Source organism: Callithrix jacchus, chromosome 7 (genome assembly GCF_049354715.1).
Source record: "Callithrix jacchus isolate 240 chromosome 7, calJac240_pri, whole genome shotgun sequence".
NCBI classification, from domain to species: Eukaryota; Metazoa; Chordata; class Mammalia; order Primates; family Cebidae; genus Callithrix; species Callithrix jacchus.
This window is the reverse complement of record NC_133508.1, coordinates 143,996,004-144,012,277: the sequence shown is the minus strand read 5'-3', so window position 1 is coordinate 144,012,277 and position 16,274 is coordinate 143,996,004. Positions and strand designations below refer to the sequence as shown.

At 36.1% G+C, this 16,274-nt stretch overlaps 1 protein-coding gene and 1 non-coding gene across 4 annotated transcripts in view; one reads left to right on the top strand and one right to left on the bottom strand.

Moving 5' to 3' along the window:
- OLFM3 (olfactomedin 3) overlaps nt 1-16,274 on the bottom strand; it is a 205,267-nt gene that overhangs the window by 40,951 nt on the left and 148,042 nt on the right. The window contains exon 1 of one of the 3 annotated variants that reach the window (XM_035252271.3): nt 2,768-2,993. The exons of the other annotated variants lie outside the window; for them this stretch is intronic. Within the exon in view, the coding sequence (XP_035108162.1) occupies nt 2,768-2,896 (129 nt within the window). The 5' untranslated portion in view covers nt 2,897-2,993. Of the gene's footprint in view, nt 1-2,767; nt 2,994-16,274 lie in introns of those variants that run through there. 3 annotated transcript variants of the gene reach the window in all.
- Nucleotides 16,016-16,120, top strand: LOC118143418 (U6 spliceosomal RNA). Its single transcript, XR_004727638.1, has one exon. It is a non-coding gene; the product is annotated as a U6 spliceosomal RNA (small nuclear RNA).

Genomic DNA, 16,274 nt, shown 5'->3' with positions numbered 1-16,274 from the left:
AGAACATGGAGTGAGAAAATTGATGAGAAGAGCTGGTTTACTACTTTGCAGCAATACCTAGTGAGCCAGGGAGTTGTCAACCCTTCCATCTAAGGGAAAAGTCTTGCTGCTCCATGTGGAAGCAGCAGCAAGGATCCCTTGGAATTATTTGAGAGGTAGCAGGAAGAATCCCCTAAGCAAAAGAATCACTTTCACTGCTTTGCCACAATGCCTAAAATGCCAACAAAGGAGAATTTTTTCTTCTTTATGAATATAAAAACTTTGGGAATGGTTATGACATAATTGTCTGACTTTTCTCCAACTCTGTGAGCCCAGGGAGATGAAAAAATATACTTTAAAAAATAAAGGTGTTTGTGTGTAGGAGGGAAAAAAGAATCCAGGGACCTGGGAAAAATCTGAGCAGGGCAGGGAGAACCTAGTGGGGCACCAGGGGCCAAGAGGGCCAGTAACTGGCGAAAGCAATGGTGAAATGACTTCATTGAGTAGGCAGGTAGTCATGTAACTTGGTTCTGCACTTGGCTCTGCCATTAACCAAATGGGGGAAATCTGACTGGTGGCTTACGTATTTCCAGTTAGTCTCCCCATTTGTAAAATAAGGAGGCTGAATGAGATTAGTCATATTTCCAACTAAATTCTTGAGAGCTCTAAGGTTTCTGAGGCGATGTCTTGATTGCAGAAAGGAGCTGATTGTGTGGGGAGATAACACGTGGTGGAGGCCCAGTTAATGCCTCTCCCAAATATTTATCTCACCCATGACCTCTTTCATATTTTGAATTTTCATTTCGTCTCATTCAAAAATATGTATTTAGCACATAGAAGATTTAATTTGGTAAAAAAAAAAAAAAACTCTACTGCTAAAAAATAGTATGAACGTAACTGGCTTGATGGTTTCCACCTTTCTAGCATTCACATCTTATGTTCCTAGTCTAAGAGATACTGATGCATTCATTCTTCACCACAGAAATCTTAAAGTATGACCACTCATTTGGATAATTAGGGAAATGTCATAGACATTACTCTTCCGTAAAACATACTAAAAATATAAAAAAGGAAACACTCAAAAAAGCTTTTCTTTATTCCAGTGAATACCATTTACTGATTTATTATCAGTGGCCATAGTGAACACTTCCTAAATTTTCTGTTTTTGTTCTTTTTTCTGTTTTTGCAAAGAGGGGCTATCAAAAGTAAGAACTGTCTGTGTCAAAACATACACATACATACAAAAATGCTTTATAGTTTTCAAGTAACAATATTTCCATCAATAAGTAAAGATATTTAATTTACTTGCAAGATAACTAGAAGTCCTAAGATAATCATGTATAATTTTGGAAATTTGATTATCATTAGTCAACTATAAAAAAATAACCAAGCTAATGTCTATGTATACAAAAAATACACATGTCAGAATCAAGATGCTATGTTTGAAATATAACTCATTCATTAGTAGCTCAGTTCATATTCATTATCCTGAAAAAGTTAATTCAGGTTGTTGAAATCAGGTACTTGGACATTGAAAAAAAATGGGCTCAGTAAATATTAGACAATGTAAGTTGATTTGTTTTGTAATTATTTACTGATGTCTATCCTGCTTTCTTTATAACTCCAAATCTTTTACATCCCTCCTGCCACGCTGCTTCATGAAGGTAGGGAAGAGACTCTCAGCAATGGAGGCTCTGGGGTTCCGTAAGTAACCTAAAGGAAATGAAAATGTAAAAGCAGGTCAAAGTGGGCCTTGTATGTGCTCTGCTGGTGCCTTAAGCACTGGGAGAATTGGGCTAATTAATGTAATTATTTGGTCAGACTTTACTCAGTTAAATAACATTGGTTGATAGATTATTATTAGTAACTGCAAACAACTCTTGAATATGGAGGGCTACTTTCTTTTCATATCTGACTTTTTCTGATCTACTGGAGTAACCCACATGAAAGTGAAAACCCCTGTTTTATTTCTGTACCTTTTATTTCAGGGCAGAGGAATTAATTTCTAAGAAAATTTTTAATTTGAATTTGTAAATTCCTATTTCGCAAACCAATAGTTTTCATTTTTCTTTGAAATATCAAACATGTTGCTCACTGAACCTTGCTTCAAACTCTCAGAAAATACTGTTAGAATGTAGGGAGAATTAAAAAGCCATTAATTTTAGATGAATGAAGATTATACAAGATAGATTTGTGATAGGAAGTCTTTATAAAATATTAAAAAATACAGAAATATGTTTTTAACAAGTAAGTTTGACATTGTTCATATTTCTTAGCTTTCTTAAAGGATTTTTGGGCAAGTTTTAAATTACGGAGGTTTTTTTTTTTTCATTTATACTTAAAAGATGCTGGTTTCTTTGAGTGGATTCATTGCAAATATTCACAGGCATTGCTTTCCAAGGAAGAATCTGCAATAAGAAAACTAGATTTGACAGAATATAATTTGTAGCTTACTTTGTGGGAAAAATTAAAGAAGTAAAGAATAAGAAAACATATTTAAGAATTGCCCACATTTCCAAGTAATATAGTTACATTAAAGCTTTTCATCCTAAGAATTTTACTCTAGTATTCTCTTTCATAGCTTTACTTCTCAAGCAGTTCATTTTTGGGCTGTAACTATAAAGTATTCATAAATAAACATCTATGTCTAAAATTACCATACAGACACTACATTTTTGAAGCCAACCTGTAAAGGGAGAAGCAAAATCTCAGCCTTTGCAATTTACAAAACAAAGCCCACTAAAAGCACTCACTTCCCAAGATGGCCAAACCCACCGAAGTAACTTACTAAGGTATCCGGCGTCGACAGCCTCGTGGTGTTCAGTCCCACCAAGGATGGGAGAGTTTGGGACATCCAGTTTGAGATCATTGCCATGGTGCTAAGCACAGCGCCAAGCTTCAGCAGTGGAGGACTCATTGCTGTGGAGCTAATGAGTTTTCATAGTGACTGTTTAGGATCCCGGTGCCGGGCTGGCAGCCGGAGGCGTGACTGCAGCGCGCCATATCTACAGCATGAAAAGAGATCAACTTCCCCAGCTCTAATCACCCGGGAAAGCTTACGGAATCTCCTTCCTCTACCCTCCTGGGAAGTGCCCTGCCCTTCTTTCTCCTCCCTTACCAAACGTTTTGCTGGATCATCAAACAAAATATTCTTGATAGTCTTGGTTGGTAATTATCAGAGAGCAGAGGTTGGAGGGAGGCGGAAACTTGAGCTTTCCCAGCTTCACTTTAGTTAGTTACCATGAACAGAATCCATTTCCTCTGGGGTTTGTGTAAGTATAATCAGCTACTCTTTATCTTTCATTAAAAAAAAAAAAAAAAACCTTTAAATGGAGGTCTGCCAAAGTGCACATTTCAAACACCAAATTTAATATCTACAGATTTCTCTGGGCAAGGACAGAGTGCTTTTAGGAAGAACATAAAAATAAAGTCAGCAAATGATTTCCAAGATGATCATATTGAGAGTAGGAGATAACTTTCTTTAAAGAGAGTAACATAAAATTAGCATAATTGCTTTAAAAATATAGTCAAAGATTAATAGCTACTGCCTGTGGCAAACATTACCTTTAGGCATCTTACACCTGAACAGACAGAAAAGGCAGCCTTGCAGAAAAACATTTCTTACAGAAATTTTATAGGTTTCTAGTTTTGCTTTTGAGACTGAAGGCTTTGCTTCGTAGGTGTTCAGTCACACAGGAAACTCAGTTAACTCTATTTTCAGTTTGTGAGGAATGACACACTGATACAGAAAGTCTCTAACTTGAGAGAACATGGGATTTAGCATAAAAGGCGCAGGACTTGGAGTCAGGAAGTCTGAGGATCTCGTCTTTGTTCTCCTCTAGTTAAGCCATGTGACTGGCCAGTGACAAGATTTCTTGGGTCCAATTTTTTCTACAATATATGGATGTTGGAATACTTGCTCTCCAAGGCCCCTTCCAGCTCTCAAATCCAATGATCTGTTTATTAGATTCCATTGGCAAATCGGGTATATGGAATTCAGGGTTTATGGGTAACTTTATTCTATTCTTTTCATAAATACTGTAAATTGCTCACATTCAAATCTCAGGTTCCAAATGAAAGAAGTCAGAGGACTTTGTCTTGCCCAATATATGTGCTTTAGAATAAAAATATAAAAAGAAGACACCCAACAAATGGCTGAATGAAAATTAAATGAAAAGGAATTGGTTAAAAAAGGAAAAATATTGTTTTGATTTCTTAGGAGAATTCTGGATTTGTTTGTATTTGGAATCTTCAGTCAAAGATATATATTCTTCTTAAACAGTTTTGACAGGAGAAATGAAGAACATGTCCTTAATAAAATTGAAAGAGTTACATTTTTATAGTGTGGGTATACTTTATTCTCAAAAACAGCTTTAAACTCGGGTGAATGCTAACAGACTCCTCAAAACTTCCTTGCAACTATTAGCTTAGAATCCAGGCCAGTTTATTTTCTCAAAATATATCCAAATGATTTCAACTGACTCCTATTTTTTAACCACAGTGCCCAGAAAACCAATTATTACTTATCTTTTCTTTCAAAACTCACGCCATATAAGAAACAAATAAAGACACAATAGTTTATGTATTAAACTTAGCAGAAAGCCTTGTGAAATTTTACATTAGTATTATAATGTGGTAATGACAAAAGCAAAGTGGATTTACAAATCTAATGTTTGAAAAATACACCTGGAACTCTATCTGACTTTAGCAAAGGTGGGGGGTGTCTTTTCAAGGGCTTAATTTCCAAAATTGAAAGATAATATGCATGTAATTACTAGATAATTTAAGAAATGAGATGACAATCGGTAATTATACTTATTAATGAACTATCAGTCCACAAAATAATAGCATTTTCAGAAGAACATAAGATTGAATGTCAGGGGAGAACAGTGCTCTTATTTGCAAATTATAAAGAAAGGAAGAAATGGAGAAAAACAATACAAATGGGATGCCTCTTGCAATTTCCCAGAGATGCAAATTACTACACTAAAGAATTGAAGTAGAACAATGATAAAAGTTTATGATTCGGTGATGTTTATGAACAACATAAAAGCTGAATTGTGTTGTTTTTAGAACAGGTTTAAATGACACACATCGAAGTAGAAAAGCTCAAATTACAATAATTATTAGTTGTGGGAAATAAAAATAACTGCAATTTGCAAAGGGCTAAATGGTTTGGATTATTCTCATCATCTACTGGAGTGATATTCATTTTAAAAGTTGAGTCCTAGTTTGCAAATGGAAGAAGGGATTAGTCTATTTAGAAGTAGCAGACTGTGTTCAGAGCAAGCAACCCGGTAGTTGCAGAACTTCCACAAGCGTAGTGTGAGTGGGAACATTACCACTGTCAATGAGATGAGGCTGGAAATGCTGGCTGTGAACAGCTCCAAGGGCTTCAGTGTCACCCAAAATGTTTGGACATTATCTTGTATGTAATTCAAGAGTTTCAAGCAAAGCAGTAAGATCATTAGTTTTACGTCGTGAATCATTGCTTTGTCATTTTTATGATGCAGGATAGACAGGTGGGGGCTGCAGAGAGTGCAACGCCTATCAGAGACAGGAAGGTCACTTAGAGGTATATTCTCACATTTTGGGCAAGAGATGATGAGGTCCTGAAATAAACTGTCAGTGAGGTTGAAAAGGATGAATTCCATAGAGGTTTGTATAAGAATTGGCAGTCCTCAGTGATTGAATGAATGAGAGGCAGTGGAAATCACCCGGGAGAATTTTTAGTTTTGGGGTTTGGATGATGAGTGCCAATAATCAGAAGAAGATATACAGGTAGAGGCATAACTTTATGAAGAAGACAGAATTCATTGTCACCTGATCTGAGTTAGCTGTAGTACAGAGGGTCACTGGATGATAATGTGCCTCACACTTGGAGTTCAGAAAAGAATTAATTTCTCCAGGCCACAAAACCTTAATGGCCTAGTGAAAATAATGTGTCCTACATAGATGAAAACAAATGGTTAACTTAAAAATACAATTTTGAAACTACCATGATTGTCATTTATTCAATTCATGGTAATCTATACATTTGATTCCTTATATAGTCATTCTGAAAAATAACAAATCAAAATCTCTCTATCACTAGTAAATAGTAAAATATTACTAAATCTAATAATTTCACAAAAATGTGACTTGACTACACACTTATTTTCTTTGTAGAATTTCCTAGTGGATCAATATATAACGTACAATTGTGCATTATTGTTCATGGAATGCTGAAAGCTATTGATATATTTATTCGTTAGAATTTTTTGGAACCTGTCCTTTTTATTACCCAGAGAATATATTTCATGATAGACTTAAATAGCAAATAATTAATAAGCAAGTAAATATTGAGTGAGAATGACTCATAGGTAATTTTATATAATTGGTATGTTCTGTCATTTAAATTTAATTTGTTATTTTATTTGTAGAACAAAAGTTAAACGTGGCTTTAATGACCCTGCACAGACATATAATAATATCTATTTCCTAATTTGGGACTGTAGGTGTGGTAGATTTGAGATTTCTAGAAAACACAATCTAGGTAGATATGAGAAATCAAACACATGAAAAAAATTCTGATGACCACAGAAAATATGGTAGAAAATGAACAGTTTATGAAGTAATTGCTACCTAAAAGTTTGACTTTAGGAAAAATGAGAAGAGGTTTAGTTTCCTTGCTAAACAGCAGAAGCTTTAAGAAGAAATAGTGTACTTGTACTTTATTTTTATTATTTAAAATGAAATTTAAATTTATGAATGCCTTCAGGCAGAAGGGAAAGTGGCTTATTAGATATAGTTGTAAAAGTACAAATACGGGGCTAAAGAAATTACATCTTTATAATTTCTTTATAAAGAAATTATAAAGAAGGAGGGGGAGGAAAAGGAGAAGGAAAAAAAGATGAGAAGGAAGTTGGCAACTGGGTAGAACATCGAAAAATGAACTGTATTGATGGATTCAGAGTGACCTCTAGAAAAAACAGTGGGCTCTTGTTAGCAAGGTAAATAGGAAATATAAGAAGAGTAGCATAAAATAGAAGCAGGTCGAAGACAGAGTACTTGTGTTGAAATCATTTCGGGAATGCTGGATACCCTGGATGGGGCTGTGGTGTGGGAACGACCAGCTACATAAACAGCTCTCCACCTGCTATGGCACCTTAAAAGCAGTTTAGTGGATAGTCCTCAAGATTCTTCCACTTAACTAGAAAGATACCACTGACTAAGTCTCTCAGTCTCCATTTTATCACCCGTAAAATGAAGAGAGAAGTACTAATGTGAAATGGCTAGTTGAGAGACTGAATGAGATGATATATTTGAAAGCGCCTATAGTATGTCAAATGCAGAATGAATGGCAACCCTATTTTTGATAAGAAATGCCATGATTTGAGACCCAAAAGGAATAGACCAGCTGAAGGAATAATCAGGCCTAGGGAAGGTGGAAAGTTTTGCAAAGGGGTAGCTCAGTGGAGCTTGGAGAGTAGTAATAAAACTTTGCTGTATGACACCATCAGCTGTGGCTCTGGGGCTAATAGTCCAAGTCAAAGTAGAGGAAAGGGACTGATTGACACTTTTGCTTCCTTCTTCATCAAGATATTGAGGTAATTACTAGAACATTTCCATAAGGTCCCACTACCATATTTGCTTACTTCCTCACCTGTGCCCACATACTGTTCCTTCTTTCTGGTTGCGTTGAATAAACTGACTGTGTTCTAGGTGAGGATGATCTCTCCTCTGTGAAAAAAATCTGTTATTTTGGACAATCATACATAAGAATTACCTGCAAGCCTGTTAAGATCCAAATTCCTAAGCCTCACCTGAGTCTGGTTGAGTTTTAGGGCAGGACAAAATAATTTGCATTTCTAACAAGCTCCCAGATGATGCTGATGCAGCAATTCTTGGCCCACCCTTTGCATAGACTACCCTAGGCTCTATCTCTCTTACCTACTCAAAGAGAACTTTTATTTCCTCTTTTTCCAACATCAATAAATATTCCCTCTTTAGCAGATCATTCCCAGCATCATATAATACCAGTGTACATTTCCTACTTTAAATGCAAACAAAAAACTTTCTTGATCATATTTTCTCTCCAGGTCTACCATTTCTCACTCTCCCTTTACAGCATACCCTCTTGAAAGAATTAATACTCACTGTCTTCAATTTCTCCCTTCCTAATTGCATTTTTGTTTACGCTTCTCCACTTGACTGACTCTGCTTTCATCAGGCTACCAGTGGCCTCCAGATTGCTAACCTAGCAGTCAATTCTCAGTTCCCAGCTTTCTTAACCTAAGAGCAGCATTCATGAGAATTTTACTTTCTCCTTTTTGAAATGATTTTTTCAGTTGGCTTCAAGGATGCCACACTCACTAGTCTTCCTCCAACTTTATGACCTCTCTTTTTTTAGTGTCATTTGCTGATTCTTCCTCATCTATATGCTAATGATTCCCAAATTCATTTTTTCCCGGCAGACCTCTTCTATCAATTCAGACCTGCATATCCAATTATGTACTTGACATCTCCACTTCAGTGTTTAATAGACATCTTAAATTGAGCGCTTTGAAAAAATGAACTCCTGTTATGACTCTCCCAACCCCCCCAAAAAAAGAAAACAAAAATATACCAAACAGATAAACAACAAAAATACACATGGAGCCATTCCTGCAATCTTCCCATTTCAGTTAATTGGCAACACTATGGCTAAGTGGCTCAGGCCGAAATGTTAAGTTTCAACCTTAACGTGTTTTCCTCCACATCTCTTATCAATGCAGTCAGCAAGTCTAATGTCTCCTCTCAAAATATACCCAACGTTCAAGTATTTTGCACCATCCCTACCACCACTATGCTGATTCAAGCCTCCGATGTCTTTTACCTGGATTGTTAGAAAAGTCATGAGTGGCTGGGCGCAGTGGCCTAGGCCTGTAATCCCAGCACTTTGGGAGGCTAAAGCGGGTCAATCACCTGAGGTCAGGAGTTCGAGACCAGCCTGGGCAACGTGGTAAAACCCTGTGTCTACTAAAAATACAAATAAATAAATAAGCAAGCCGGGTGTGGTGATGCATGCCTGTAATCTCAGCTACTTAGGAGAGAATTGCTTGAATCTGGGAGGCAGAGGTTGCAGTGAACCGAGATCACGCCACTGCACTCCAGCCTGGGGAACAGAGTGAGACTCCGTCTCAAAAAAAAAAAAAAAAAAGCATGAGTTATTGATTGACCTTATATCACTTCAGCCCATTTTAACCACTGTGCACCAGCATTATCTTATTAAAATATAAATCAGATTTTCTTATTCCAATACCTAGATACCCACTCTCTCATGGTGAAAGTCAAAATATTTAGCTTGCACTGTAAAGTTCTAAATAATCTGGCCTCCTCTTATGGCTCTGATTTCATTTATTTTAACTCTCCCCTTTGTCATCTCCACTGGAACCACTCTGTCCCCCTGGCTGTTTCTCAGAGATGCAAGGCAATCTTCCACCTTGGGGCCTTTGTACTTCCTTTTCTCTCGTGGAATTGCAATCTCTCAAATATCTTCTCACTTTCTTTTCTCCTTCCTCCCAAGATCATCTCTCATAAGGTCCTTTCTGGCCACACTATCTAAAATGTCTTGTCATCTGGTTGCTTTATATCGTCTTTTGCTGCTTTACCTTTTTACTCCTTAGAACTAGTTAGCATGCTATATATTTTATTTATACATCTGGCTTATGTTTTCTTTACCAGAAATCAAGCTCCACGAGGGATAAATAAGTCCTGATTTCTTTACTGCGGTATTCTTAGCCTAGAAGAGTGTCTAGCACATAGTAGTTTTACAATAAATATTTATGAGATGAATGGATAAATGAATATGTTACTATTTAATTTCTGGCCTGCTCTCAGTTAAAAAAAAAACACTTTTAATGTGAATGTACAGTAGAACCCATTCTTACAAAATAAACCAGTGCAATATATTCCAGTACTGTGTTTTGCACGTATGCTTTTATGTGTGCATGATGGATGTATATGTGGGTAATGGATAGTGAAAAGTTTGAAACATTATGCTTGCAGTTGTGCATGTCTTTTCCTTCCATTTTTCACGTAGAATGCAAGTACTTTGGGTCTAAGCCAAGAAGTACTAGCTCCAACTTTGATTCTGTCTTCTGTTGATAAGCTTCAAGAGTCACTGGAACTCTACATAAATATGGAAGCAATCTTTTCTTCTTGCCTTTGACTAGCCAAATTTTTCTCTAAGAGCATAGGAATGGTAGAAGGGACTATATGCTATGTAAAGAATATTTTTAAAAAGCCATTTCACTATCTATATGTATATCAAGTATCATGTTGTACACTTTCAATAAATATAACATTTTAAAAAGAAAAGACAGATATTTTTTAAAGAATGATTTCGAGAAGATAGAGATCCGAGTCTCCGTTCACCCAAATCTCCTTCAGTTTGGCCCTTGGCCACCAATTAGGGACCATGTGTAGGTCCTAGAATTCAGTGCTTTTCCATTTTTGCCTTGAGGTTTCAATATTGTCTTAAAAGTACTCACTAATGAAAGAATGAATTTAGAATGAAAAACATTTGCAAAGTTCTTTAAAGGAAGGATTTCTGTCTTCTCATCTTTGCCTTCATCTGTGAAGCTGACTGATGCTCTATAAGCCCGGGGGAGCCTCCCTTGGCAGCTGTTGTTGCTACTTCAAAGGATAAAAAATGGATGTGTGGGAGAAAAATATATTTTCAGGGCAAACAGATTTTTTTTTTCCTCTTTCTACTTAAAATTGAAGAAGTGGGAAAATATAAATCCAGGATTAGTCTAGAAAAATAAAAAAGAATACGGAGTGCAGTGACAGAAGCCTTCAGCTTAGTCACTACCTTGCTCTAGGTCTTAGGTTCTTCAAATAGGAAATAAAGATATTAAACTGCATTTCCCATCTAGCCTCTTCCATAAAGTAGCGACACTCTCAAGAGCCAGTATCTAGCCCTGCAGTCTCACATGTACCCTTTCAGTTCCTGTTCTGGCACTAGGAGATGACTAGTCACGTGACCTCCCAGAGCTGTTGTGTTCTCATGTGTATGTTGGGGATAATAAGTGATGCTACTCTTTTGGTATTTGTGAGGACAAAATAAACGGCTACCCTACCTATTACAGGGTCTGGAACATGATCAGTCCTCAATGGATGTTTGTCAACACTATGTGAAAGAAATGTATGCATCTTCTACCCATCTTCATGGAAGAAAGAATAAGGACATATATTGTTAGTGACAAGTGAAGTTCATCAAACTTTGGAGTAAATTAATACTCTAAAAGTTTATCTTTAGAGTTTAAATATTCATCTTTCTAATATGGTTTGTTCATAGGGATTGACTTCAAACATTCTAGAAAGTATATAAAATATGCCCATCCTATGTTTTATTGAGGAGCTTCCTTATTTAAGCCTGGCAGCCAGGTACTAGTCTGAGAACTTTACATGTATAAAGTTGTTTAATCCTCAAACACACCTGATGAGGTAGTATTGTTATTGTAACAAGATTACAGTTAAGCAGCTGAGGCACTGAGAGGTAAAATATTTTAGCTGAGATCGTACAGCTAATATATGACAAGACCAATAAATAACCCCCCATAGTCATCTCCTAGAGAGTGTGTTCTTAGTAATGCTATCTCGCTGTGTCTCAGGCACACACTCACATTCATATTTATGTAAAAAATAGCCAATATTGATTTCAAATTATGTCTTTTTAAAATAATTAGAATTATGTGTGTGAAGTATTATAGTTTGGTCATTTGCATGCTCTATCAGTGAGTGCTTATAGCTGAGCACAAAAATTAAAAGCAACATGTCTTCCATTATTGAGTTTGTCTTTGAATGTGATGGTGCAAATCTCTCACCAGGGAGGCATTGATACTTAGATAAAGTCTTGGTCTCCCTGCTTTATTTTCACTGGAATCTATTTTCAGATTTTTCTAATTCGCCCATCTCACTAGGGCAGACTGAAGTGTTAAATTATTGCCAAAAGCTTTTCTGGAAGAAATTGTTTAGAAAGAGAAATTTTAAAGAGATTGGGAAATTGCCTGGTGATCAGAAAGGAGACTATTTTTCAGTGGTTGTGTGAAAGAACAAAATTGGATCTTCAAATGTGCAATTTTCTGAAGAGTTGTTATGAGTTGTTTCATAAAGCTTATCTCCCTCATGGCATATAAAATATATGTTTAGCAGGTACCCAAAAGCTGGTGGTAGCAAACAACCCCAAATATCAAAGTCTGAGAGAAGATTACGTTTGTAGGCTGTTTTTTAACAAATTCATGCAAATAGGAGATCTGCAGAGAAGGGTTTTATGTAGTAGCATAGTTACACTTGTCATCACGGTCCTCTCATCAATATGTGTAGTAAAGGTTATTTTGTGTTTTGAAAGCTCTTGGCAGACAAAGACAGTTAAATGTAAACATCTACAGATCTGGTGTTGCGATAGCCAGGCACACTTTATCACTGAAAGCATCCTAAGAGTTACACAGTTTTATCAGAGGTTCACAGAAACAGTTAAGGCTGGTTCATTAAAATCACCACCACACAGATGAAGCTGTATAAACCCTTTACTTTATTAAATTGCCCTTTTTTTGGCTTCATTGCAATTAAACACTTTTAACCTTATAAAAACTGTTTCAGGAGGATGTAAGTAACTCAATCTAAAAACAACTCCCTTTGCAAATACTCATCTGAAAAGAGACCAATGTCTTATATCTGAACTTAGCAATACATAAGTAAAGGTAAAAGTGTTGATAAAGGTTGTCTCTTGTTATTGAAACTACATAGCTGACTTTTTTCTGCTACTTAATATTTTTTGTTCTCTCCACATTTTCCAGTTTAATTATGTATTATATTCTGTTGTCAGAAAAACATAAGCAGAAGTATGTTATCTCTCTCTCATTGTTCTTTAAAGGCACTGATCTATTAAACATTTATTAAGTGCATTCTTTGGGTCAGGAACTATACCATTCTGAAAATTCAAGATTAGTATGATATAGCCTTCTCTTTGGAGTAATTTATCAAACTGTGATTGTAACAGAATACAAGTGATTATGTATACTGAATTCAAATAGTTCCAAACTTGTAAGTACCCATAGGGATATAATGGAGGAGTAAAAGAAGAGGGAATTAGTACCACATAGTGAAATGGCCAGGAAAGACCACAGTGGAAATGATAACGTTTGAGCTAGTTTTACAAATTCAGATCTAAATTTCTAATTCACTCAGCGAAACTGACAGTAAAATTTACTATGGGCCCTAAACATAAGATAAAATTAAAGTCATAAGGATTTTGGTTCTATACCCCAAATAGAAGACATTTATATGTAGGTTAGATCTTTCTTTGTCAATATACATGTTTTGCTCTAGTACTTTACATTTTCATCTCTCTTTTCATTAGCAAAAGAAAATAGTAATATTTTCCTAGAACTTAATATAGGGCCACTGAATGTAGAGACTGTGAAAATGAAGTAACCATTGTTAAGAAAACAGTATTTCCTTGAGAAGTACAGCAGTGAAGTAGAAATATCTGAGTTCTTGGAGAACCTTGCATTATCAAGAAAACAGATTCAAAATTACAAACAAACATCATTTAACAAGTAGTTTGGATTATACATTTATACATAATTAGTCATAAAGTACAGAACTAAAAGTAGGTCTAGTATAGAGGCTTCTTGTCAGGCCTCTGCTAAAAGGTATATAAACATTATAAAGTGAGGAGTGTTGAGATATTTACCATGATTGAAAGTGGATCAACTTTGCAAAGCATTCCACCTCCTCCTCATGCTCTCCTTTCCATCTCCTTTCCCCCTTCTCTCTCCATCTTTCTTCTCTTATATTCTTACTTTCATGCTTTTGTTTCTTCTTTTTTACCTGTCCCCTTCTCTTCCTCTTTTTCCTACTTATTTTCTTCTTTCTTCCCTTGCACTTTCACCAAACTTTACTGAGTCCTTTCTAGGTGTCCTGCACTGAAGTAGGATTTGAGTATGGTTTGCAAGAATTCACCAGGCAATTTTCATGTGTTCTCATTTTTAACCATTGCCTAGGCTGTATGGCAGCAATTTAAGCACAGATAGTTATATTACTTTGTACTTCATATGTGGAACTTCTGATTTACGTCTCTACTCATTCAATACTGTTTTAAAACAAAACAACACATAATAATTTTTTCTTATCTGAACATTGAAACATACATGCATAGGTCACAATTTACATTTTATTGCCATCTGTAGGCTTTTCAAGAAGTTATTGAAGTTAAAACTGGAAACTCTTTATAAGAGCTGTTATAATATACGACTCATGTGAACCTCATTAATAGCTTTTTCTTACAGGATTGGTTAATATGTCAATGATAAAAAATCCTATCTCTCATGTATTTTCCATTTCAATAATATATTTATTAATATCTATCAAAATATCCATATAAGTTAGTCAATATTTTTCTACCAAAATTATATGTAGAATTATTTGAGGAGCAACGTCTGTTTCATGTTGAAACTTGACACACACATTTATGCATTCAATAAGGATTTGTTGATCATCCTCTATATGCTAGACACTAAACGCTGTAGATTGAGAATTAGTACAATTCACTCTGGCTCAAGATGTCCTATTCTAGTGGGATACTGACAGGAACAAGGAAATAATATAGCTCTAAGTATAATTTCAATATAATGAGACCCATAATGTATACAATGTGCAATGGGTCATTGATACAGTTTTGATTTGTGTCCCTACCCAAATCTCATGTCGAATTATAATTCCCAATATTGGAGGAGGGGCCTGGTGGGAGGAGATTGAATCATGGTGTGAATTTCCCCCTTGCTGCTCTTGTGATTGTGCGTGAGTTCTCATGAGATATGGTAGTTTAAAACCATGTAGCACCTCCCCTGCCCTCTCTTCCTACTGTGCCAGACATGTAAGATGTGCCTGCTTTTCCTTTGCCTCCTACTATAATCGCACGGTTTTTGAGGTCTCCACAGCCATGGTTCCTGTACAGCCTGAAGAACTGTGAGTCAATTAAATGTTTTTTCTTTAAAAAGTACCCAGTCTCCGTTAGTTATTTACAGCATTGCGAGACCAGACTAATGCAGCCATAAACTGGTTAGTAATTAATTCTATTTGGGTGGGATAGAGAAGGCTTCAGAGGGATAGTGGATTTGCATGGCCTCAGTAAATTTCCCAAGTAGATCAGGAAGGAAAGGCCATTTCAGCACTGGTGACTGCACCTGTAAACACATTGCTAAGTTGTGAAAGATCCCATGTTATTTAGGAGATCTGAGTAGCTTGGAATGGGGAAGGTAATAAATGCATGATGAGGGGAAGAGAGAATTAGAAAGGTATCAGGAAGCAGAGGTAGCAGGAACATGTAAGTCTCCAAAGAGAAGATTAAACATTGCTGTAACTATGTGTTTACGGAGTTTCAGGAAGAAACTGATGATACCAAACCAGTTTGTTATTTAAAGGAGTATCATTCAGAAAAGATGCAATAAATATTAGGGGTTGGGTGAGAAGTGAGAATGCCAACTGGGAGAGTAGTTAGAGGGTCATTTCAATGTCAGCAAAAGAAATAACAGAAAGACTGGGGAAAATAAGACATGGGCTAGGCACATTACACAGGATTTTGTGAATGATTAGATGTAAAGGCAAGAGAGAGAGAAAAGACAAAAGTGGTCTCTAGATTTCAAAAAATGCAATACAAGTTGAATGTTCCTTATCTGAAATGCTTGGGGCCAGAAGTGTTTTAGATTTTGAATTTTTTCAGATTTGAAATATTTGGATCACAGTTACTGGTTGAGCATCCCTAATCTAAAAATACAAAATCTACAATGTTCCAATTATCATTTCCTTTGAGCGTCATGTTGGTATTCAAAATGCTTTGGATTTTGGAGAATTTCAGATTTAGATTTTCAGATTAGGAATACTCAACTTATATAACAGAAAGTGTTTAACAATTGTCTAGGCCAGTGCATCTTAAACATTAAGGTGCAAATGAATCACTTGAGGATCTTGTGAAAATGTAGATTTTAATTTGGAAGTTGGGAATACACTGCTCACTTGAGCAGCATATATGCTAAGATGGAAATGATACAGGGAAGATTAGCATGCCCCCTGCCAAAGAAATTGAGGATAGAGTCTGAGATTCTGTGTTTTTAACAAGCTCCCAGGTGATGCAGAAGGAGCTGGTAAACAAAACACTCTTTGAGTAGAAGGAGCCATGAAAGGCTGTTCAGAGACTGTGGAATTAAGTGAAGTGCTGATGTGTGCAGACAGTAAAGAGGCACAACCAAAGTGGGGTTGGGGGAAAG